We start from the raw sequence: 24,140 nt of genomic DNA, 5'->3' as shown, positions 1-24,140 counted from the left end.
TCTGGAGATGGGACAAAGCCAGCCACAGTTGACCACAAGGGGCCTCGTGATAGAGAGATGTCTTTCCTCCTTTCTGTAGCCCAGCCCTGTCACTGGCACTGCCCTTCCCCAGGGTGGGGACCTGCTGCATTGGAGGACCACGCCCTTCCAGAGCGAGGGAAGCCCCGGACCACAGAAGGGCAAGCGGCCACTGGGCCCAGACGCTCACTCACCACAAACTGACTGTTGACCTTCTCGAGGATCTGCTTCTCGTTGAGGGCCATGGACTCCCCTTTCCTCTTTTTGATCCTCTTCTTCTCTAGACGCTTGCAGGCATACATTTTACCCGTGGCCCGAACCTGGCAGGCACAGACCTGCGGTACAAGAAAGAAACCAGGGTGGCAGGAGCACCGGGAGGCCTGCCTTGAGCTCCTCCAGGGCCAGGACCACAGGGCTCCCAGGTAGAGAATGGATGGGGCCAGGGCCGGCCCTACCTGGCTTCGTGGGTGAGGCTCCCAGGACCCCATGATGCCTGCCCTGGGGCCCACGGCTGTCCTGGGCCCTGCCCTCCCTCCTCCTCCCCTTGGAGGATTCCCAGGCCCAGAAGGGGTAGAATGGGCCCCTCACACCAAGACTTAGAACTGACTGGCCCAGTACTGTCCCATTCTCAGGGCAACTATACTTCTACAGGCTGCTGGCAGAGAAGTTTGGGAGGCAGTGATGGGAGACCCTCAAGAACTCTGACTTTATAATCCACGTAAGTGGGAACCAAAGCATTTGGGCTCAAGTCTCAGTTCTGCTCCACGTTGTCTGTGTGGCCTTGCTGGGTCACCTAAGCATTCCGGACCTCAGCTTTCTTCATCTCTAAAATGGGAATAACAAGCTTGCCTCACATGCTGGGAAGACCGGATAATGAACAACGAGATCCTGAATCTTGCGTGACAATGTCATCCAGGCCCTGAGTGGCCAAGGTTGCCCAGCCTCCTCACACCCTCACAGCTTCTCCCCACACATGACCAGGGCTGCCCATTTGTCCCCTGCAGGCTGTACCCTGCCCGAGGCTGGCGGGGGAGCCTCTCTGTCTCACCTGCCCAGCTCCACACTCTCCTTTTGCCTTAGACACACCTGATAGCTCCTCGGTCACTGACTCTCCCCTGCCCTCACTGCCCCTGGGGACCCACACGGAGACACTGGTGCCCCCGGGGAACCCCTCTGCTGACCCTTTAGGCCAATCCAGAAGGGACAGGAAAGGTGACTTGAATATGAGAACTTTTGGTTAGAAATGCGAATGTTCACTCACCTCCCCGAAGCCCCCTTTTCCTAGCACTCGATACTGCCTGAAAGTGTTTTTGGTCACCGGTTGCCTGGAAGAAAGAAGAATCCCACACTGGGCTCACGGTGCCAAGATTCAGAATCCATAGGAAACCGCGGCACCACTGAGAGCAGCTGGTGTGAGGTGTGATTCCAGGGGCCCCACAGGAGCCCCAGGGACCCCCAGGAATCATCGCTGCAGACTGGACCTTTGAGGATTGCTCTGAGGCTGAGTGTTCAAACCCCAAGCCCCAGCCCCTGGCCCCAGAAGGCTTGAAACCAGACTTTCTGTGTGGTTCTCCCCTCTCTGCAAATCATGCGGTGAAACTCAGAAGGAAGCTGTGGCTTCGGTGCAGGGAGGGGTGGGGGCCAGGAGCCACAGAGGACCAACGTCCCATAGGAGGACACGAAGGAGATCACAGCCCTCCCCACACCTGTACATCTCAGCCTGCCCAGCAGGATGGCCATGCTTCCTGTCCTGGGTGTGGCCTGTTCCTTCCTGCGGTGTTCCTGCTGCTGGCCCAGGAGATCCAGCCTCAGGAGTGGGCAGAGGCTGCTGGTCTTCAAACTGTGTCCTGGGGATCTTCACCACTGGTTCCCAGCCTTTCTACTACTAAGGACCCTTTATTATATTTTCCACATAGATGCAGAACATGAGAAAATCCTGGCTGCCAAGACCACATTGGAAGTAATGATCACCTTGAATCTCCCGACTTCTCGTTTTTGTTTGTTTGGTTTTTGTTTTTTTGAGATGGAGTCTCGCTCTCTCACCAGGCTGGAGTGCAGTGGCATGATCTCAGTTCACTGCAACCTCCACCTCCTGGGTTCAAGTGATTCTCCTGCCTCAGCCTCCTGAGTAGCTGGGATTACAGGCACATACCACCACACCCAGCTAATTTTTGTATTTTTAGTAGAATATGGGGTTTTACCATGTTGGTCAGGCTGATCGCAAACTCTTGACGTCATGATCCAACTGCCTTGGCCTCCCAAAGTGCTGGGATTACAGGTGTGAGCCACTGCGCCTGGCCAACTCCTTGTTTTAATGAGCCAAAGCCATTTATAACATCAAATCAGACAGAACTTCTGATCATGAGGCACGATGGCACTTCTTGGACTAAACAAAAACATGTCCCATCTAGTGGCCATAAAGGACCTCATGGTGCAGAGGGCTTATGGTTCACATTGCTGGTCTGTTTGGCTACACATAATCAGCTTAAAATGTGAAAACTGGCTCTTGGCTCTCCAGGACTGTTTTTGAGCATTGCCCCCAAACTCCTCAAAAGTCCTGACCAGGGCAGGGGTTGCATTGAGACTGAACTGGGCTAAAGAACTGGGTCAGCTGAGGATAACCAGGGAGCTTTCAGTCACCCAGGAGCTCCTGAATGAATGAGTCTTCCCTGGAAATCACATCTGTGGCACCACAGCCACACTCATAGGATGGCCCTGAAAAGCCAGGGTACTCTCTGGCACCCCGTGTTGAATCCGCATGCCATGCTATGGCTCACTTCTCCCTTCACCATGTTTCCTCAGGACACGGGGCCCAATCCCCACCAAAGCACAGAGCTGCCCCTCTGCGGATCTCCCCACTGCTCTTCTGCACAAGAGCAGCTGGAAGGGAAACCTGCCACACGCCTGCCTGTACCACGTGGCCCTGGGAAGCCTTTCCTGCAGCTGCCCCCGAAACCACATGAAGGCAGCCCGCCTAACAGTTTACGACGCATGGAGGAGAAACGGTTGGTCGGCGTCGCCACAGAACTCCTCTGCTGGGGGAATTGAGTGGAATGCAAGTTCCCAGAAATTTCTTGGTTAACCCTGGGAGGAAAAAAATCCCTTTACTATTTCAGCAGTACAGCATGAACAGGGCAGGATCTTTCGCAGGTTGCTGTTGGTCATGTAGGGCATTCCCAGCCCAGGCTCCTACCCTCCAGGCTCCAAAAACAATGCCTTCAAAAGGGTGAACTCTCAACTTCTTTGCAATCAGGCCACAGATTAAAAGGACAACTTCTCCATTTCATGTGTTTGGTGCAGAGGAGGAAAAGGAAAGCCAGTGACCACCAACAAAGGCTGCTATGTGAACTGCAGTGCTGGGTGGCCCAGGGCCCAGGACTTGAGAGAGGGACTCTGGTTCAGATTCCAGCCTTGCCCGGCCCTTGCTGAGTGGCCCAAAGCTGCTCCATCAACTCTGAGGAAAATGAAGATCATGATAAGGCCTTCCATCCAGTGGAGGGCTCTTGGTAAACTGGTGTTGTGTCAGATGTCATTATTTGAACTCCTAGGAAAAAAAGACATGCCCCCCTCTGGGGGTCTCTATAGTAACGATACCCACTGCTCCAAGCAGGCATGGGGGCTTCTATAATCCTCACAGCAGCCCAGGGAGGGGGGATCATTATTGTCCCATTCTGCAGATGAGAATGCTGAGGCTTCAAAAGGTGAAATGAGTTGCCCGAGGCTCTGGCTGGTAGTGGTGGCCTGGAGTTGGGGTCTAGGCAGCCCATGCTTTGCATCATGACCCCATACTGCCACTCAGGGAGGGTTGGCACAGATTGGGGTTGTATGTTGCACAGCCCAGGGCTCCAGAATGGAGTGTGCAACACACATGGTGAACACAGCTCCACTGGACTGACCTGTAATTGTGAGAATCAGTACCGGGCCTCTAGCAAGTCGGCTGTGCCTCCTAATATCAGACCTGGTGAAGTAGGGCTGATGGCAGTGATGCTGATGACGGCGGTGATGCTGATGACGGCGGTGATGCTGATGACGGTGGTAATGTTGATGATGGTGGTGATGCTGATGACGGCGGTGATGCTGATGATGGCGGTGATGCTGATGATGGCAGTGATGCTGATGATGGTAGTGATATTGATGATAGCAGTGATGCTGATGATGGTGGTGATGCTGATGATGGTGGTGGGATATTGATTATGGTGGTGATGCTGATGATGGCGGTGATGCTGATGATGGTAGTGGGATATTGATAACGGCAGTGATGCTGATGATGGCAGTGATGCTGATGATGGTGGTGATGGACACAACTGCATTCAGCAGTTTACTTCCTGTGGCCAAATACCTGAGATTTGCAGAACACCTGCCTTGTTCCAGCAGGTGCTGTGCTTATCTTATCTATTCCTCAGCCCAAGCCCACAATGCAGGCACAATCATCCCCATTTTACAAATGAGGACGCTGAGGTGTGGAGACATGAGTGACCCTTTCTGAGGCCCTTCCTTGGGAAGAGGTAGAGGCAGGACTCGGACCCAGGCTGGGGGCTCTGGTGTCCTCAGTAGATGTCTAGGCCGATCCTTTCCTATCAAGCTCTCCTGGAGCCATGATGTGCCTGTGCAGGGTGGACAGTGGCCACTAAGGAGGCCATCTCTGGTCACGCTGTCATCCCCACCAGTCAGGTGGAGAGAAACCGTCCATCTATGGCTGTAGAGCCAAGGATTTTCTGCTGGGTTTCTGGAAGTAGGCAGGGAAGGGCTGTGAATGGGGCTTGGAGGGGCTCTTGGCCTGCAGCTTCCTGAGTGTTTACGGGAATGCAGAGAGCTGTGGAGTTGGCAGGCAGGAGCGGATGGCTCCTTTCTCACCAGATGCCCCCCAGATGGCTGTGCATGCCAGGCCTCTGGGGACAGGGACTTTGGGCTGTGGGAGAAGAGGCTCCCACTCTCATCTACCAGTTCAGCCTGGCATGGATTTTACACAGGCATCAGCCTGTTCTGCAGATCCTGGGCCAGTGGAGATGGCAGAGCACTATGCTGGGGGTTCAGGGCCGGGGTCCCATTGGCAGTAGGGCTGGCTTGCTGGGTGACAAGCTGTCAGGTCCTATGTTCTGCTTCCTCATCAGTCACAGGGGCCACATGTGCCCAAGTCACAGCCACGTATGGGAGAGCACTTTGAAGAGAATAAGGCAGCAAGCAAACAGGAAAGAGACTTCATCTCCCTTATTATTAGAGAGACAAGAAAATAATAGGCAACAAGGAAGCTGCATGCTCACTCACTGGGCAGGAAAACACGAGAACAGCGTTGACGAAGCTGAGGAGCACGTACTTGGGCACCGTGGGACTGGAGGTCGGGGGCCGCTGTTTCGGATGGCAGCTTAACAGCACTTCCAGTTTAAAATCAGGTGCCTTCTGACCCAGAAATTCCTCTGCTAAGAATTTCTCTGGAGGTACTTGCAGAAGTACTTAAAGATCTATGTACAAAGCTATTCATTAGTTAGGAAGGGCTGCACCCAGAAAAATGGAGAACAACTTCAATATCCATCCACAGGGTACTGGATCAAATCAAGGATGTACAACTACTCCAAGGAATATGGTAGCTCTTTATTTGCTGGCAGAGAAAGAATTCCCATAGACAGCAAAGCAAAAAAAGTAAGAAAAAGATGCTGTTTACGTGTGCATGAATGTGTGTGTCTGCTTGAATGAGCATACAGCGTTTCTGGAATACACAACTAAATTAACAGAGGAGCCTGGTTAATTTTGCTTTAACCATGAGCCCATGGGAGGCAACTAAATTTTGTATGCATTCTCAGGTGAAAATGTGTATCCACTGCTTCCCTGATCTATATGGGGCGTAGTGGACTCACCTTTCCAACCACTTCCACTGGAGAAAGCGGTCAAAATACATGCTGTCCAGATATTCGTGGAATGGTTCTCCCCTCAGGTAGCCGTGGACAGATCTGGCTCAGATGGAAAAGAGGATGAACATTTCACAATCACGATCTTCCAGCACGGGGGCAAGGCTGTAGCCAGCCTTGGAAATGCAAGCAAACAGGGCCTCTCAACCCATGCAGAGGCAGCACGTCTGGCCAGAGGCCCTGCCTTTCGTCTCAGGGTTCTGTGAGATTGGTTGGTCCTGCCAACATTTGTTGGGTACCTGCCATGTGTTGGGTACTGTTCTAGGCTCTGGGATACGGCTGGGAGCATGGGGTTGGCACTGTATGTGGGACTTAAACAGTGAATAGCAAACATGAAATAAACGATCCCAGAGCTATGTCATTATGAATGAGTTCAGCGCTATGAGGGTCGAGGGGTCTCTCTGAAGAAGTGACCTTGAACTGAGAACAGATGAAGACTTCATGGGGTGCAGGGAGGGGCTGGGAGTCAGAGGTGGGGGCACAGTCCCTCAGAACGGCAGTTCTGGATCTGGTCTTGGACCAACCAGCAAAGCCACCACTGGGAGTTTTCATGCATGCGGCGGAACTGACTGGTCACCTGCTGCGGGTCCTGGGATGTTTTGGTTCTATGGATCTTAGGCCATTAGGGCAGTGTCTAGCAGGGTTTGGAAACTGACTCAGGCAGAGATGAGCTTCTTCCCTTTAGAAAGTGGCTGTGCTGAGTAATCTAGCCCAGCCACTTTGGACTTGGGGAAGGGACGGACTACGGCAGGTGCAGCACGTCAGAAGCTGTGTCCCGCCAAACCTGAAAGCCACTGTTAGGGGCCAAAACCACCATTCCCTCAGAGTCAGGGTCACCAACCAAGACCCCACCCACTGTTGGACCTGACTCCTGGGCAGCTCCAAGAGAGCAGCAACCTCGCTTGCTCTGCCCACCAGGGCCTCTCCCCACCACCTAACCCAGGGCTGGTTCCCAGGACAGCCCTCCCAGCTCCCCTCCAAGTGTATGCAGGTTGCAGTTTTTCTTGTACAAACTCCATAAAAGCCAGGATTGAGTTCTTGTTCACCTTTGTATTCCCCAGCACCTAGCACAGAGCCAGGTACACAGTAGGTACTCAGTTGATGTCTGTGGTGCTGAATAAGGGCACGCAAAAAGCCCCCAGGCTCATCCAGCTATGTGGGGTAACGTGGTTTGGGAGAGCTTTCGCGTGTGTGTGTGTATGTGTGTGCACATACATGCACACTTGCATGCATCAGCAAGTTTGTGCATGTGTGTGTGTGTGCTCATGCCTTCAGGGTGTGTATGTGCAGGATGGGGTGGGGGGTTCGTTGGTGCTCTGCTGGCAGCATGCCCTGTGGGGCAGACGTGCCACCTCCAGACAAGGTAACAGGGTTTGGCTGAGATGCCCGCCTGCATCAGTAGCACTGGCTCCGGTTGGTGAGGGGGGTGAGGGGTGGGGACCCTGGGAAAGATTTCCCAACCACCCAGACGGGGTCAAATGTTTGCACATTCCTCTGTCTCAACAGCTGGGAGAGCCACTTGCTTTCAACACCCGTTGCAGCAGATGTTTTCTTTGGACTTGGCACCTCGTATCTTTTCCTCTTCGTGGGAAGTACACAAACAGTTGGTATAACTTGGCTGATGCCGTCAGACACTAAAGACCTGCCTCGGTGCCCTGTATGGTCAGTGGAGAGCTGAGGCAGCCCCTCTCCCGGCAGCCCGGGGAGGACAGGCCAGGTGGCTGGGGCACTTACTGTGCACAGGCAGAAAAGAGTTCTTTGCACGGCTTCTGCAGGAGCTTCTCCTCCGTCTGGGAGACCAGGTCTCGGCCAACTTGGGCTATGAAAACAGAGGACTGGAAGGAGGAAGGGAAGGGAGGTGGTCAGTGAGGGGCCAGCAGCAGTGTGGCTGGGTGTGCCCACAGGTGTTGGGCCAAGAACCAGCCAGGCTCCAGGTGCATCCCATCTCTGCCCCAGCGAGTGGCCAGCTGCCTCCTCCAGCCTGTACCTGGCTCTGGGCTACCTGGACACTGGTGGTTCGGGGAGGTGGCTGAGCTGGAGGGCGGTGAATGAGCCCAGGTTCAGGGTGAGACTCCTGGCTGTGCCACTTACTGGCTGTGTGACCTCATGGAGGTCATTTGGCTTTTCTGAGCCTCATTCCTCATCTGCATAACACTGATGATAGTCCCTATGGCCCGGGCATGTAGTCAGAGCTGACAAGGTATGCAAATGCTCCCAACTGCAAGGGGCTGTGCAGCGTGACCCAGCCCATCGGTGAGCCCCTAGCAGGCTTGGTGATGTCCCTTGACCATGCTGGGCCGCTTTCCTCCAAAGGCAAGAGAAGAGGAACGCCTGCCCAGCCTCGAGGTTCATGTGTGAAAGGGTTTGGATCGGGCCAAGGTGGACAGGAAGGCTCAGGCAGGGGGCGAGGAGGGGAGAGGTCAGGAGGGGAGGGGAACCACAGCTCTGGAGCTGCAGGCCTGGGTTTGAATCCTAGATCTGTGACTCACAGCTGTGGCCTTGGTCTTAACTGCTCAGCCTCTCTCTTGCCAGGAAGACAATAGGGAAAAGAAGTTTTTCTCGGAACAAATCAATAAAAACTTCAGGTAAGGCATTTGGCCCAGATCCGGCAGTAGTAGCAAGCATGAAATAAATGTCACCACTGTCATTTCTTTCTCTCTCTAGGTTAAGCTGCTGGCCTGGGTATTTCAAGTTTGAAAGGACATTTCCAAGAGTTTCTGCGTCTGGTCCAGGAGTGGTGGCCGCATCTGGAAGGCAGCTCCACCCTGGGCAGGCCTCACCCACCCCGTCTCCTCCTCCCACCATTCACTCTCTGCCAGCTGTTCCCTGGGGCTGACTCACCAGCTGGGCTTTGAGATGGGTTTTTAATAAATTACAGGGATAATTGAGAAAATTGCTGGGAGTGGGCTCAGAAAGATGGGGTGTGGACACAGCTCTCTCCCAAAGGGATGCTGAAATCTGAAAGCCTTGCTTTCTCTTCCCAGCTATTGAAATGTGCCCACAGGGCTGATTTGCTAAGTTCACTGGATGGTTTCTTAGGGGAGGGGTGTCAATCCCTGGGGGTGGAGGGGACGCCCGAGGCAGCAGCTGGCCTGTCCTTGGTGAATTAAATCAGTGGCTTGTTTTCTGTTCCCGATGGTTCTGAATGTCCGAATCCCCTCCTTCTTTCCTTCTGTCTTTTCTAAGCCCAGCCCTCCCTGCAGACTCCCTGCTGACCTCAGGGTCTGCCCCAAACCAGGCCTGAGAGGCTTCAGTTTCTTGGTGGGCAGCCTGCAGCATGGTGCAAGCTGCTGTGATAGTGACACCGTTCACCCACGTGCAGGCCAAGCCATTCCCACCAAACAGCAGGCTCAGAGCACATCCATCTACCAGCTCCCATCAGCAGCCCAGGTAGTGGCTGCTCTCCCCCACCTGCCTTCCCACTCTTTCCCAGGAGACACAGAAGAGAAACCCACAGAGCACTGGTCACAACTTTTGCAGAAAAGATGCCTGATGTCATGGGAGGAGCCCCAGGCCAAGAGCCAGGAGCCTGAGCTCTGGCCCAGCCTCTGACCTTGGCCATTCTGTGCCTCTGTCTCACCCTCTGAAACAGGAAGAAGCTGCTCTAGAGATGCCTGAAGGGTCCTTTGAGATTTGGGAACCGATCACTGGGGGCTTGTGCTTCTAAAACTTGGGAACTTTCTTGGGACTTCTGGCAGCTGAGTCTCTTGGGAATCAATACCTCCAGACTACTTCAGAGCAACTGAATATCAGAACAAATCCCGAGGCCCTGGGCAAATCTGCTTCAGGAAGGGAGAACTGACGGTCGGCACCCTTAGTCCAAGAGGGCCCAAGGCCTGGCACACAGCTGGTGCTCTCTGTCTGTTAATAAGCAAGTCAATATGATCCTGGTGTTGTGCCAGGATATGACCTTGAGCCTGGTACAAGTCAGCAAGGACCAGATAGAGATGTCAGCAGGGTGGGCCACGGGGAGAAACAGAACAGTCAGAAGGGGGACCTGAGTTGCCCACCTGTGTGCACTCTGTAGGGTTCTGCCTTTGTTTCTGCCTAGGGAGAACCTATCTTACCCACCACAGCCACAGCCTGGTGCTGGGCAGGGGTAGAATTAAAAGATGAAGATGTAGCCAGGTGGGATTCAGTGGCTCATGCCTGTAATCCCAGCACTTGGGAGGCCAAGGCAGGAGGACTGCTTGAGGCCAAGAGTTTGAGACCAGCGTGGGCAACATGGCGAGACCCTATATCTACCAAAAAAAAAAAAAAAAAAAATGGCCAAGTATGGTGGCATGCCTGTAGTCTCAGCTACTTGAGAGGCTGAGATGGGAGGATTCCTTGAGCCCAGGAGATCGAGGCTGCAGTGAGTTGTGATCATACCACTGCACTCCAGCCTGGGCAACAGGGTGAGACCCCTTCTCAAAAAAAAAAAAAAAAAAAAAAAAAGAAGTCAGTGTGGTTTTGACCTCAAAATACTTTTTCTCCACTAAGATAGAAATGATATACTATAAGGTAATAACATCCTACCAAAAAGGTCTCATGCCTCTTCGCTGTACTGCACACAGTGATATATGAAGTGGGCTAGGTGAAATTCAGTGGCTTTCAAACCTTTCTTTTTTTTTTAAGCAGCAAACTTTCTCCTCCAAATGAAATTTATCTACAGACCCAATATTTAAAACATATAAAAATAATTTAATTGGTAACAATGGTTTACATGTGTTGAAGGCTAACTCTGGTCAGGGACTGTGCTAAACACCTTGCTTCATAAATTCATTGAATCATACCCTGAGGTAGCTATTATTATAGTACCCATTTTGCAGATGAGGAAACGGAGGTTCAGAAAGGTCAAGGAGTTTTATCAGGGTTATCTAGCCAATAAGTGCCTGAAAGGGGATTTGAACCTAGTTTGGGTACCTACTGAGTGAGAGCTGGCTGGAGTGGGCTGTCTGGGCCACCTGTACCTCCTCTCACCTTATCCCCTCAGGACCCGTGATGTCTGACTCTAGCCCCTGGTGCTCTACAGAGCCCAGTGTGAGGACCAGGGTGCTGTTTGGTCCCACAGCAGAGGCAAGTGATGCAGCTTGAGACAATGAGCCCAGCGGCTCAAAGCAGGGAGAGGTCATTGCGGGCTGAGGCTATCTGGGAAAGACTTTAGGGAAGACAGAGTAAGGGGCAAAGCAGAATTTGACCCTCCTACCTGTAGGCAGGGACAGCCAACTGGACTCCCTTCTCAGCAGACAGGAGAAGGGAATTGTCCAGAGTCTAGAGAGGACTCAACTGTGTACATGAAGTCACACCACTCTCATACCTTGGATTGGCTGGTGGGGGAGCTCTGTCCAAGGGCAAAGCCCTAACAAGGGAGTTAATGCGTGGGTAATAACATTTGGCTTTATAGCCACTAGATCGACTGGGAGAGATTAAGCGATCCTAACCCAACCCCCTTTCAAGTGCCTCCAGGGAATGACACCTATGGCAGTAAGATGAGAAAAAGAAGCTGCTGCCCAGTGTGTCTTAAACTTAAGCCCAAACCTGCCAGGAGGGTAAGAAGTGAGCCATTGCAGTCAGACCTTTACTATTTGCATCAGTGGAACCAGAGGATGTCCGGTCCTTCCCCTCCAGTTCAGAGAAATCACTTACAAAGAGAGACCCTTTAAGAAGGCCCTCTGCGGGCTGCATGTCAGATCAGATACACTGGGTAAGAAACAAGGCCCCCAGAAGCTCAGAGGGCGCTGGGGTTGTGAGTAATCTCAGCTCAGCACATGGGATCCATCCTCTGGGTCTGTGAAGGCAGGAGAATTCCATGCAGTTTCAGATATCTGCCTGGTGGGCCTGTAAGGTGAGCTGGGGAAGGGAGCAGGGCATCCTACATGCCAGGTGGGTTCTGGAGAGAAATGTCACCGTCACTCCACTGAGGACTCAGGAATGTCAGGAGAGCTATGGCTTGGCAGCGCTCTGGCTCTTCTAGCAGGGATTGTATCGCTGGGATGGAGCTGATGGTCAGGGGCACCAGGCCACCCCCGTCAACGATGTCCCCTGAATGTCAAACCATACAGAAATCCAAGAGTGAGGGCCTCAAGGTCGGTAGATACCTACAGAGGTGAAGGCAGCCAGGCTGGAAGGGGTTTTGGTGGTGCTCACTGGTAAAACTCCCCCAGGGGTCAAGGACCCCCTCAGGTCACCAGGTGTTCTCCTTAAACGGCTCTAGCTACAGACCTTGACTTTAACACAACAGTGAATTTGGGCACCAAGATTCCTTTGAAAGGTATCAAGTCAACTGGAAGAAGGAGCAGAGAAGAGTTTCTCTTTGAAGGCCCCGCCATGAATGTCTACCCTTTGTGGCCTTGTACAGCTGAAGCTACTCAGCTGGGCAGCCTCCACATGGGGAGTCGGCCTGGCCCTGCCAGAGTCCACTGTGATGACTCTGGAACCTTGAGGAGGGCTCCGTGACCATCTCTCTGGGACAGCTGAAGACACCAAGATTTGCCCTGGGGACACAGCTGTGTAGCCTGGGGTGCTGGCCCGAGAGCTCTCTCCCCTCTGGCTGGATGGGAAAGGACTTGGCTGCCTCGAGGATTTGTGGGCAATCATTCCCCAGCGCTGAGCTCCCCACCCACTTCTTTGGTGAAGGACTCTCCCCTTCTGTTCCCCACTGAAGCTGGGGAGGGACATAGGTGACCTTGAACAGGGGGCACTTTGCCTGCTCTGTGAGTCGGTGCCTCTGCATAAAAGTCCCCTTCACCTGGAGGTAAAAGAACCTGCTCCGCCTGCCTCTTAGGATGGGAAATTGACCTTGACTCCTCCTCCTGCACTGGAGGAACCTTGAGCCGCACCGGGCGGGGTGAGCCAAGGCTGCCTGCTGTTTCAGCGGGCGGACCAGACAGAGCTCATGCTGGCCTATAACTGCCCTTGGGACCCCCAGCTACTCACTCCTTCTCACCACCTCTTCCCCATGGCCCAGACTCACTCTCCGCTCTATGCCACTGGTTCTGGGGATCCAGGCAGTTCCTGATGTCTGTGATAACCAGAATGTACCTTTTCAGGCAGCAAGAGATGATGCTTGCCTGGGATGCTTTTCTGGGGACCACAGTGTACTGAGAAAAGCCCTTCCCACCACTTCGAGCATAAGTCGGGCCGACCCCCTGAAATGGATGAAGTAGGCCTAGGGTGGCTTCGTACCTTCACTCCTCTCTAAGCCCCTCCCCTCCCTGTTGTCCTCATCTCATGCATCCTCCACTGCTGTGACTGTAAACTCCAACATGCCACAGAGGTCACCTCTCTCATCTTCTTTTCCATTAGAACAGAAACCTCTGGGATATTCAGGCACGGTGTGGATGATGTATTGCTGATCAGTAATGACTCAATGAGCTGGAGGCCTTGGAATTTTCAAAGACGAGACTGTTGGAGTGGCCATGTGGTTGGAGAGAAGAGCTGGGGGCTTGTGCTGAAGCTGTGTTTGTAGAGCAATGGGTTTAGAGTGGATGGGGTGACTTGCTGGCTAAGCCCTTGCCCCCAGCACCCCTTGGTATAGCAAATGCTCAACGCCTCACCCCTCCTATGTCAGCTGCAGCAGAGAGTAATGTCTGGTTAAGTGCCATCTATGCTTAACCTGAAGCAGGAATGATCCGAGGTGTTTCAGGCATTGAGACAGGCTGGGAGGCAGGGTGCTGGGGAGGAAGACAGGGGCCCGGCCTGGCCATGAAGCCACCCCAGTGGGCACTGCACTCAGCACTGGATCTGGGAAGCATGTGTGGTTCCCCCACCACACCCAAGGCTGATGCTCAGACATCCACCCTCAGTGGCTTTACAGAGGGAGGGACCCGCGCCCAAGGGCAGGTAACAGCCCAACCTCAGCTCTGCCTCTGCCCGTTCAGCCAAAGCCCACAGAACAGGCAGTCCACAAGGTGGTGCCATTGCTTCCCTATGCGCCTTCACCCCACTGGCTGCCCAGACTTCTGGTTCTCAAAGACTTGGGAGGCCAGATGGGCACACCTGGAATAACTACCAACCGATTGTAATCTCAGACCAGAGGAGTTCAGCCTTTGCAATAACAATTGTGAGGGTGGGGGACGTGGGGGGGAAGAGATCAATTAGGCCGTTGCAATGACTTACGCCTGTAATCCCAGCACTTTGGGAGGACGAAGTGGGTGGATCACCTGAGCTCAGAAGTTCAAGACCAGTCTGGCCAACATGGTGAAACTCTGTCTCTACTAAAAATACAAAAATTAGCCAGGTGTAGTGGCTCATGCCTGATGCTCCAGCTACTTGGGAGGCTGAGGCACGAGAATTGCTTGAACCCAGGAGGCAGAGGTTGCAGTGAGCCAAGATCACTGAGCCACTGCACTCCAGCCTGGGCAACAGAGTGAGACTCGGTCTCAAAAAAAAAAAAAAGAAAGAAAGAAAGAAATCAATTTGAGAGGGAGCACTGAAGAGGTAAGATGGGCCTGGACCTTGGAGGAGAGAGAAGCTGGACTGCAGGGACAGGACCTGGAGGCTGGAGTCGGCGCTGAACAGAAGAGAAGACGCTGCTCAGAGTCAGTGCAGATCATGGGAAAGAAGGCCGACAGGCATGCTGCCATCGCGTGAGGCTGACCCTCTCCTGGGGCAGCCACCAGTGGCTGAGTCATCAGCCCTGAGGATGACGTCACCGTGGCAGCTACACTTGCTCCCCCAGCACTGCTCTCCTGCCTCTGCATTGTGAATGACTGACATGAGGAAGGGACATCATACCCTACATCACTGAGCAGCTCCAGATGTTTGAGACTCTGATTCCTAAAGCATCTCCCTGCATTAACATCCCTTGTTTCAAGTGTCAGAGTGGAGATGGAATCAGTCGTACTTGGCTGGTGTCCTTGGAGGCACCCAGGGAAGGAGGGTAACTGAAAGGCCATGAAATCAACTCAGAGCCATACCCGGAAGCCTCCCCAGGAGCCACCAATAATCCTCTGCCCCATGTCATGCTGGGAACTGTCTGGAAACACATGCCTGATACTTGTTCAGAGATTCAGGAGTGAGCTGTGGCAGGAGGAACTGGAGATCAGAGGGCTCTCCAGGAAAAGACCCCTTTGGGTTTAGCCCTTCAACCCACTCATGGCACAGATGGGGAAACTGAGAGAAGGGGTCCCCTCCAAGTCACTTGTTGGCCCATGGCAGAGCCAGGATTGGCACCTCTGACTGGGAGGCATGGATCTAAGTGGTACAAGCCCTTAACCAGCTGTCCTGAGCCAGCCCTCCAAGAAGGACATGCCTTTGGCCTCCTTGGCCCCAGTCAAACCAGCTTGTCCCCATTTCACAGCTGGGAACACTCACATCCAGCAATCTCAGTCCTGGCATCTCTGCTACCCACTGCCTCCTCTCCATCCCCACCTGGCTGCCCTGGTTTGGAGAATTCTTTTCTCTTGCTTGGACTATTCAGGAGGCCCCTCACAGGTCTCTGCCAAACACCCTGCCTGACCTGCTGCCCCTTTCTGTCCCCTGCTCTCCAGTGCTGTGGCACCACACTGGCTGTTTCCTGGGTGAGCTCCAGCTTTCTGGCCACTGGACCTTAGCTGGTCCCTTCATTCCTTCCCACCCCTTCACGGCATGTCCAAACTGCACCCAGTCTCCAGGACCTGCTTCTGATGTAAGATGATTCTCCCAGCAGGCAGGACCTTCCCTCCAGCCCCAGCTCCTGGAGACAGCTGCTGCCATCATTATCATCATCTCTGCCATCACTGCCATTTCTTTTCTTTTTTTGAGACAGGGTCTCACTCTGTCACCCAGGCTGGAGGGCAGTGGCACAATCTTGGCTCACTGCAACCTCTGCCTCCCAGGTTCAAGTGATTCTTGTGCCTCAGCCTTCCGAGTAGCTGGGATTACAGGCATGCGCCACCACACCTGGCTAATTTTTGAATTTTTGGTAGAGACGGGGTTTTATCATGTTGGCCAGGCTGGTCTAGAACGCCTGGTCTCAAGTGATTCACGTGCCTCAGCTGCTGGGATTACAGGAGAGCGTCACCATGCCCGGCCGTCACTACCTTTTCTTGAGCACCCACTTATGATATGCCAGGTCCTAGGAGCTTTATGTGGGGTACCTTGTTTAATCTTCTTGAGGTAGGTTTTATTATTCTTACTATCCCCATTTTACACATAGCTGGCCTGGAAGCAAAGACAGGATTCAAACCTGGGAATGTGGCCAGAGGACCTTCTCCCTGACTACCACCATGTACTCCAAGGGTGCCACGTTGCGTCCTAGATGGTGTGTAGGAGGATTTGGCCTTGAGGACACGCCCTCCCTGGAGGCCCACGGGGGCTGGATAAAGAGGTGCAGTGGACTCTGCATGTTTTAACCAATGGTGTTTGCATAGTGCTGTCATGCGTACCCCCTTACCCCACGGTAACATCCACCATATGCTTCACTTCAACAGAGGAAAACATCCCACCGAGGAGCTCCACACTCATTAGCCATGGTTTGGTCAGTGGACAAAAGGTCGGCCCGGGAGACTGTCCGCTCTATCTCCAGACGCAAGCACTTAGGGCTTAATGATGTGTATATTTTCATATGTGGGCAGCTGACATTCCCCATGTAAACTATTTGCAATTTCCAAGCGTGGACAGACTCAGCTTTCAGGAAAGCTGAGCAGGGGAGAGGGAAGACTCTTTGGAAAAAAGGGGCTCCCAGGGGTCCCCTTCCTTCTGTACAAGGGGCTGCCCTGTCCTGCCAGCACAGGGTGGAGGTCATGTTTCTTGGGGTGGGGGGGGCACTCTCATTTCTCCTCTGGGGCGGGAACGGAGGGGAGGCACTCCCACACCCATACCCTGGCCACCCCTTGACCCTTCTGGAGGGGATCTGCGTCAGCTATGGGAAGCCTGGTGTGGGCGGGGGCAGGGGTGGGAGTCGGGTCTTCAGCAGGAGCCAGGGCTGGAGGCCACCGTGGGCGCCTGAGGGACGGCCCGGCCTGACAGCCACGGCCCCTGAGAGAGGCAGGCATTGTGCTGGGCCTCAATGTGGGTTTTCTCATACAGTTTTACTTCTGTGGCACCCTGGAACAATGTTGTGAGGAGGGTCACAGATGTGGAAACTGAGCCCTAGAGAGCTCTGTGATGAGGAGTATGGCCTCATTCCTGCTCATCAGGGTGGAATGCGGCACCAGGTATGCGGTGGAGACAGAACACTTAGTAAGTAGCGGACCTGAGACTCAAAGCCAGGCCTGCCCAGTTCCAAACCCTGCAATCTCTCCGCTCTGCTTTGCTGAATGAACCGTTGACATTCCTGGCATGCAGTAGGTGCTCAATATGCTTGTTGGATAAGTGTGTGTGTACACGCGAGTGTGTGTGTGTGACCCTTCACAGCAGGGAAGAGGGAGATAGGAAGTAGCAGGGCTGTCCACCAGAAGGTCCTTTATGGGGTCATCTGGTCCACCTCCTGCCTTTGTAACATGCTGGGCCAATCACAGTTCTAAAGAATTTTCTTAATTAAAACCAGATGGAGGGGCTGAGCCCATCTCAGGCAGAAACCGTAGGATGGGGCTGCTGGCTGGGGGAGAAGCTGGAGCTGTTCCTGGAGAAGCAGTGTCCCGGTCTGGGGGCTCCCAGCCTAGGTATCGCCGTGTCTGTCTCATGGTTTCATTGGACCACAGAAGAGAATGCCCGCCTCCTCATCTCTCCAGTAAATTCCCCCTTTGTTTGAGCAACCAGGAGGTAAGTATCTGCTACTTGCCGCCAAGAATCCAGACGAATTCACCATCTATAAAATCAGGGGCTTAGGCCAGGCGAGCAGGAGGCCTCCAAATGCCCTTCACGCTCCCCTCATCTTGCCAGGCTCGGATTCTGTGAGCTCACTCAGCCCTAATCACCTGGCTGCAGTGACAGGGTCTGGGGCAGGGAGAGCAGGGGGTGGTGGGGCAAACAGGGGCTGTTCCAGCCCTAAACCCTGGCTTGCAATTAAACATACTCATACAGTCGCAACCAGAGAAGAAGGCTTGCTGAGCGGCGGCAGGCGCAGAGAGCATTTCCTCACTTGAGGGTTGATTTAAGGTCTGGCTGACAGGAAGAAAAAGCACCATTCTTTCACCTTTTTAATCAAAACCTTCAGGGCCATGTGGAAAAGCCAGCGTCATACGCCCTCACGTCCGTCTGGAGTAGTTCCTCTCTCTGTCCATGGCCAGGCAGGAGACATGATCCACAAGCTCCAGACAAGAACAGACCAAAGGAAGAAAGGCAGGGTTTTGTTTTTGGGGTCACTGGGAGGAAAATAAATCAGCCCAGCCACATGCTCACGAGCAAAGTGCTACGCCTGTCATTCCCTTCACCCTGGGTCTGATGCCAACATCCTGCAGCTCTCGGCCCAAGCACCCCCAGGTCTTCACCAGGATGTCCTTGTGGTCAGCCCAGGCGATAGACTGCATGGTCTGGCACTGTGCCAGACACAGCCCCACAGGGCAGAAACATGCTGGACAGGCAACCCATGGCTAGAGGTCCTTGCGATCAAAGCTGGAAAAGTGATGTTACCCCCTTCAGCTAAGAGGCACTCACTGTGCCTCTTCTGAGTTCAAAGGAAGGTGATGCTCACTGTTTTCCATGAAGGTGGGCACAGTCTCCAGTCAGAAGCAGATCTAAGGTTGGATGCGGTGACTCATGCCTATAATCTCAGCACTTTGGGAGGCCGAGGCAGGTGGATCACCTGAGGTCAAGAGTTCGAGACCAGCCTGGCCAACATGATGCAATCCCAACTCTACTGAAAATACAAAAACTAGCCAGGCATGGTGGTGTACAACTGAGGATGGCTTGACCCCGGGAGATGTAGGTTGCCATGAGCTGAGATCATATCACCACACTCCAGCCTGGATGACAGAGCAAGACTCTATCTCAGAAAAGAAAAGAAAAAGTGGATCTGCAATGAAGCTGAGGAGGCCGAAGCTTTAGGGCTTTTTTTTAGTTGAGACAAACTCTCACTGTGTCACCCAGGCTGGAGTGCAGTGGTGTGTTACCGGCTCACTGCAACCTCTGCCTCCTGGGGGGAAGCAATCCTCTTGCCTCAGACTCTGGAGGAGCTGGGATTACAGGTATGCACGACTACGCTGGGCTAATTTTTGTCTTTTTAGTAGAGATGGGGTTTCACCATGTTGGCCAGGCTAGTCTCCAACTCTTGACCTCAAGTGATCTGACCGCCTCAGACTCCCAAAGTGCTAGGATTATAGGTATGAGCCACCATGCTGGGCCAAGGGCTCTTTCCTTGTAGTCCTAGGAGCTACAGAATGCTCTGTCCGAGGAGATGGAGCATTTCTACAGAAGCACTTCCAGGAAATTGAGGTCACAGATGAAAAGGACCTGAATCTCCAAGTCCTCAGTAATTTGTTGTGATTTCTTTTCCCATTCTCAATATTCACTTTTGTACCTACCTCCTATTCTCTTTCTTAAAAAGGATGCTCAGCAAGTTATTTAAACCTCAGTTCCTCCTCAAAGAAACCCTGGATCTTCCCTTGTCTCCAACTCTCAAAGGGGCCTCTCCAAGGCCCTTCCAGAGGCCATGAGGCCTTTAGGAAGATGGCATCCTGTTTTTTTTTTATCTTTCCTTGACGAACAGCCCAAAGACCTAGAGTCTAAGGGCTCCCTGGAGTGTGGTATGGTTGGTGGAGGTGAAAGTGGGGAGTGACACCATGACCCCATGTTTAGAAGTAATGGGCATCCATGAAAGGCCTGCGGCTCCATCATGGGGCAGACACACACCACCACTCTTGCAACCTCCTTAATTCTTTGGCTGAGGCTCTCTTGTACTTCTTTGGTGGTGACGCTGAGGGGAGCTGGTTCTTCCACCAGGCCAGGAAGAGACTTCAAGGCATGGGAGCTGTCTTTGAGAACAGGGGTGGAGGTGAGGCCACTGCCGTGACCAGTCAGAAAACTTCTTCAGCTGGGGTCCACGGGATTCATTCCATCAGCCGTACAGGTTCCCTGAGTGCCCAAACTGTGCTCAGGCCATGAGCTCCACCCTAAGGACCCCAGAGACCAACTCCATTGGCCAAAGGCAGGAGTTGAAGGTCAGCAAGGACTGCAAGCTGTGTAGTGCACGTCACAGCACCCAGGAGACAGCGCTCAGGCAGGTGGCCTCTTTAGACACAGGTGGCTCCATGGCTGTGGAGGGGTTTGATCATGGCCCAAAGGGTAAAGGGGGTTTAGCCAGTCAATGGGGAGGACGCTTCTATCCTTCGACTCACGCCGTTTGTGCACCAGGAATTCTTCCAAGACCAGGGCTCTGGATGAATTCACTTTTTCCTAATAGCAGAACCAACACTTTTCTAGATCCCTCTCAGACGGCAGGGTTACCTTGAGGATCACAGGCAGACAGCAGGCTCAGGGCTATGAGCAACCAAGTTAGGGCCACATGGCTGGGAAGTGCTGGGAGCAAACCCTGCCTCGGGCTGCAAAGGCTGGGGGGTGGTTCCAGCCCCTTCACAGCGCTCTGCTGACCTGGTCAGCCTGAGACACACAGTATCATGTTCTCCGGGCCAACAAAGTAGAGAAACCCAGCCCTTCAGAAATAGCCGCAGCCCTTCAAGAAGAAGAAAACAGATTGGGTTTAAAAGACCCTGACCCACGTTTCCTTTGCTATTCCAGTGGCTTCACAGAAGCAAGGATGAAGGATGCTTAGGGGTCAGGAAGCGAAGGAGGACATCTTTAAACGCTGGCAGAATTTAACTGGGGCCTCTGAGAGCTGGGCAAGTTTAATGAGAAGGAAAGGAAAATACACAGTGACCCTGACCCAGACCCCGACCCTTTACGTCAAAAGCAAAAGATGATAATGAACAAAATGCAATGTGCCCGGACGTGGAGTGAGAGGCCAGCTGAGCTCCGTCAATTTGATAATCCCTGGTCGTGACCTGCAGGCCCAAAGTGTGCAACAGGAGATGACGCGCTGTTTACACAGGCCGCACACGCAGGGGCTCGTGGGACCCAGCGCAGCTGCAGGAGCAGGAGCGGGATTCTTCCTGGCCAGTGGTTTGCATGCAGCCAGCTCTGCTCGGGCCAATGCAGCCACATGCAGGTCACTGACACATGGAGCCCAGGCCCCAAAGTGCTGGGGATGTTCACCGGGGGAAATGGTGGGGAGTGTCCCTCATTCCTTGTGCATGAGAGGCAAGGGCAGGGCCCGCCAACTTTCTAGAACACCCACCACCCTCCTCAATCTGAAATCGTGTTGGATTTTTCTCCAGTGAAGACTTCCTTCCAGGGGCTGGGAAATGAAGGCGGGTGGAGGCAGGGGGGCAGGAGTCTCCTAAGATCCAGGAAATTCAACAGAACCTGCCCCCTGCCCCAGCCATGTGATGCCATTTCTCTGCCCAAGGTCCATGGATGGGGAGGGCCTGCCAAGCTACAGGGACCAGGATCACTGCCCACCCAGGACAGAGTCGGGGTGCCCACAGGAAGCCCGTGACTGAGTCTTCTGTCTCCCGCCACTCCAAAGAGAGGCATTCTGGGCAAGAAACACTATACACACGCAGAAGGACAGGGTCAGAGGCAGAGCCAGCTCCACCAGCATTAAAGGGACCTCGAATTTTCTGCCCTGGAAGGTCACAAGAAAGGAAAAAGGACCTAGACGGGCCTGCTGAGGCCCACTGTGAGGAGCTCCAGCAGGGCACATCAGCCTCAAGGGCGTCAGGAGGCGCTGCAGTGAAATCAGGCTGTGGGTAAAGACAAGTTGTTTTCCAGGAAAGGTCGGTGAGGGGTGGGGTGTGTCTATTTGCAGAACAATTACACAGTCATGAAATATGTCACACGGGAGACAGTGACGTGAGAAGATGCTAAGGACGCAGTGCAAAGTGGAAGCTGGGGCCCAGGTCGGGGGCCAGAGCTGGGCGGGGCCCGGTAGGGCGCTGGTAAGCACAGCCTCTGGACGCCAGCCCGGCCCTGCCTCCGGGGCGAGCTCATTCCTCGGCCTTGCTGTCTGCCCCCTGCCACACCTGGGAAGCTGACTCAGGGGGAATTTTTGTCTTCGGTTAACTTTCAAGAAGACAACAGAGTAGAAGAGAAGGACCACAGGCTCCAGCACTGAACAGGCCAGCTTACATCCCACCCTTTCCTTGCTCTTTTTCTTTCATTGTGGCAGGATAATATAACAAAGTTTGCCATTTAAACCGTTTTAAAGTGTACAGTTCAGTGGCATTCATATACACCTCATGGCAACCATCACTCTAGCTTGTTCCAAATATGTTTATCATCCCAAACAGAAACTCTAGATCTGTTAAGTGGCAACTCCCCACCCACTCTCTCCTACCGGCCCCTGGTAAACTCTGACTTTCTGCCTCTATGGATTTGTCAGTTCTAGACACCTCATAGAAACGGAGTCATACAATATGTGGCCTCTTATGTCTGGCTTCTTTCACTTCACGTAATGTTTCAAGGCTCATCCACACTGAGGCGTGCATCAGTGTTTGCTCCTTTATGTGGCTGAGCATTGTACTGTAGACAGACCACTGTCACTTAGGCATTCCTCTGCTGATGGATACTTCGATTGTGGCCATTTTTTTGGCCATGGTGATAATGCTGCTACGAATATTTGCACACCAGTATCTGTTTGCATCCATATTTTCTGCCTTTTTTTTTTTCTGAGACAGGGTCTCACTCTGTCACCCAGGCTAGAGAGCAGTGGTGCAGTCATAGCTCATGCAGCCTTGAACTCCGGAGCTCAGGTGATTCTCCCACCTCAGCCTCCTGAGAAGCTAGGATGATGGGCATGCACCAACATACCCAGCTAATTAAAACTTTTTTTTCTTTGTAGAGAGGAGGGTCTCGCTGTGTTGCCCAGTCAGGTCTCAAACTCCTGGCCTCAAGTAATCCTTCTGCCTTGGCCTCCCAAAGTGTTGAGATTATAGGCATGAGCCACCATGCCCAGCCTCCCTGTTTTCAATTCTCCCAGTTTCACCATTATGAGCTACAGAACTTTGACTGCCTGGGGTAAAAGGAGGACAATGGTGTCTACTACATAGGATGGTCATGAAGATAGAATGCGCTAAAGCTATAAAGCATGTAGCATACAGCAGGTGCTAAATTAATGTTATTTTCTCCTACCTCCTCCACTAAAACCCAGTGAGTTAACTGACTTAGTGCTTAACTAGTAGAACTTGCGGCAACAGCCACCTTCTCTGCTTCACACAGACATTACAAATGTCTCAGCATTTAGACACACACTGGCTTAAACAAAAAGTGCCTCAGAGGAATTGAAGCCCAGTGGCCGGCCAAGCCCAGTGGGAGTAGAAAAACCAAGTTAGCAAGCATTCCTTCTGAGGCCGCCTCTCCTTGTTGCTAGCAAAGAGTTATAGAAAGCCCCACAAGGAGCATTCCAGTCTCCTTCCAAGCTGGGCTGCGGTTTCTTTAGGAAATGAGGAGTCTAGCTTAGCTCCAGGGTGTTTAAACTGGGGTCCAGAGAACCCTAAATGTTCTCCTCAAAGTCCGAGCCTGGGGAAGGAGAAAGGAGGAAAAAGGGAAGCCCAGTCCCTAGTCTGGTCAACCACAGATCTTTTTTATCTGTTTGCATGCTGGGAATCTGTAGATGAAACTGCGTGCGGGGCCCAGAACTGGGCAGCCCCTGGGATTTCCCCGGGTGCCCCTCCAAGGTGAGCCTCCGCTTCTCATTATTTTACATGGCTGTTACAAGGACTTCGCAAAACATGGCATGTGAGTTCTAGGCAACAGCAGCAGCTAAATAAATGCTAGCTGTCCCAGGACAGCTCATGAGCACACATGTGGCTTGATTTGTGAATTCCTCTCTCTGCTGCTCCCAAAAGTGGAAGAGGAAGAAGCTCAACCCCTCTCCCTCACTACTGCTGCTTAAGAAAACTCCTGGAAGTCCCTTTCTCAAGTTTTCTTTTCTTTCCCTTTTTTTTTTTTTTTTTTTTTTTTTTTGAGACGGAGTTTCGCTCTTGTTACCCAGGCTGGAGTGCAATGGCGCGATCTCGGCTCACCGCAACCTCCGCCTCCTGGGTTCAGGCAATTCTCCTGCCTCAGCCTCCTCAATAGCTGGGATTACAGGCACGTGCCACCATGCCCAGCTAATTTTTTGTATTTTTAGTAGAGACGGGGTTTCACCATGTTGACCAGGATGGTCTCGATCTCTTGACCTCGTGATCCACCCGCCTCGGCCTCCCAAAGTGCTGGGATTACAGGCTTGAGCCACCGTGCCTGGCCCTCAAGTTTTCTTTTCAATCTTCTTCTGCCCTCCAGCCTGTTTGCAGGGCTGTGGCAGGAAGCTGGAAATGC

General features: G+C 53.1%; 1 protein-coding gene across 2 annotated transcripts in view; it reads right to left on the bottom strand.

Annotated features, from left to right (window-relative positions):
• The window catches only part of GRK5 (G protein-coupled receptor kinase 5), a 253,448-nt gene that overhangs the window by 32,298 nt on the left and 197,010 nt on the right, over positions 1-24,140 (bottom strand). For both annotated transcript variants that reach the window (XM_074382960.1, XM_003922149.4), the window contains exons 5-8: positions 7,656-7,756; positions 5,871-5,963; positions 1,280-1,343; positions 213-353 (exon numbers count right to left, since the gene is read on the bottom strand). In XM_074382960.1, coding sequence (XP_074239061.1) covers positions 213-353; positions 1,280-1,343; positions 5,871-5,963; positions 7,656-7,756 — 399 coding nt within the window. The remainder of the gene's footprint in view (positions 1-212; positions 354-1,279; positions 1,344-5,870; positions 5,964-7,655; positions 7,757-24,140) is intronic.

The sequence above is a fragment of the Saimiri boliviensis genome, chromosome 12, assembly GCF_048565385.1.
Source record: "Saimiri boliviensis isolate mSaiBol1 chromosome 12, mSaiBol1.pri, whole genome shotgun sequence".
NCBI lineage: Eukaryota > Metazoa > Chordata > Mammalia > Primates > Cebidae > Saimiri > Saimiri boliviensis.
The sequence above is the reverse complement of the archived record's forward strand: the minus strand, read 5'-3'. Positions and strand labels throughout refer to the sequence as shown.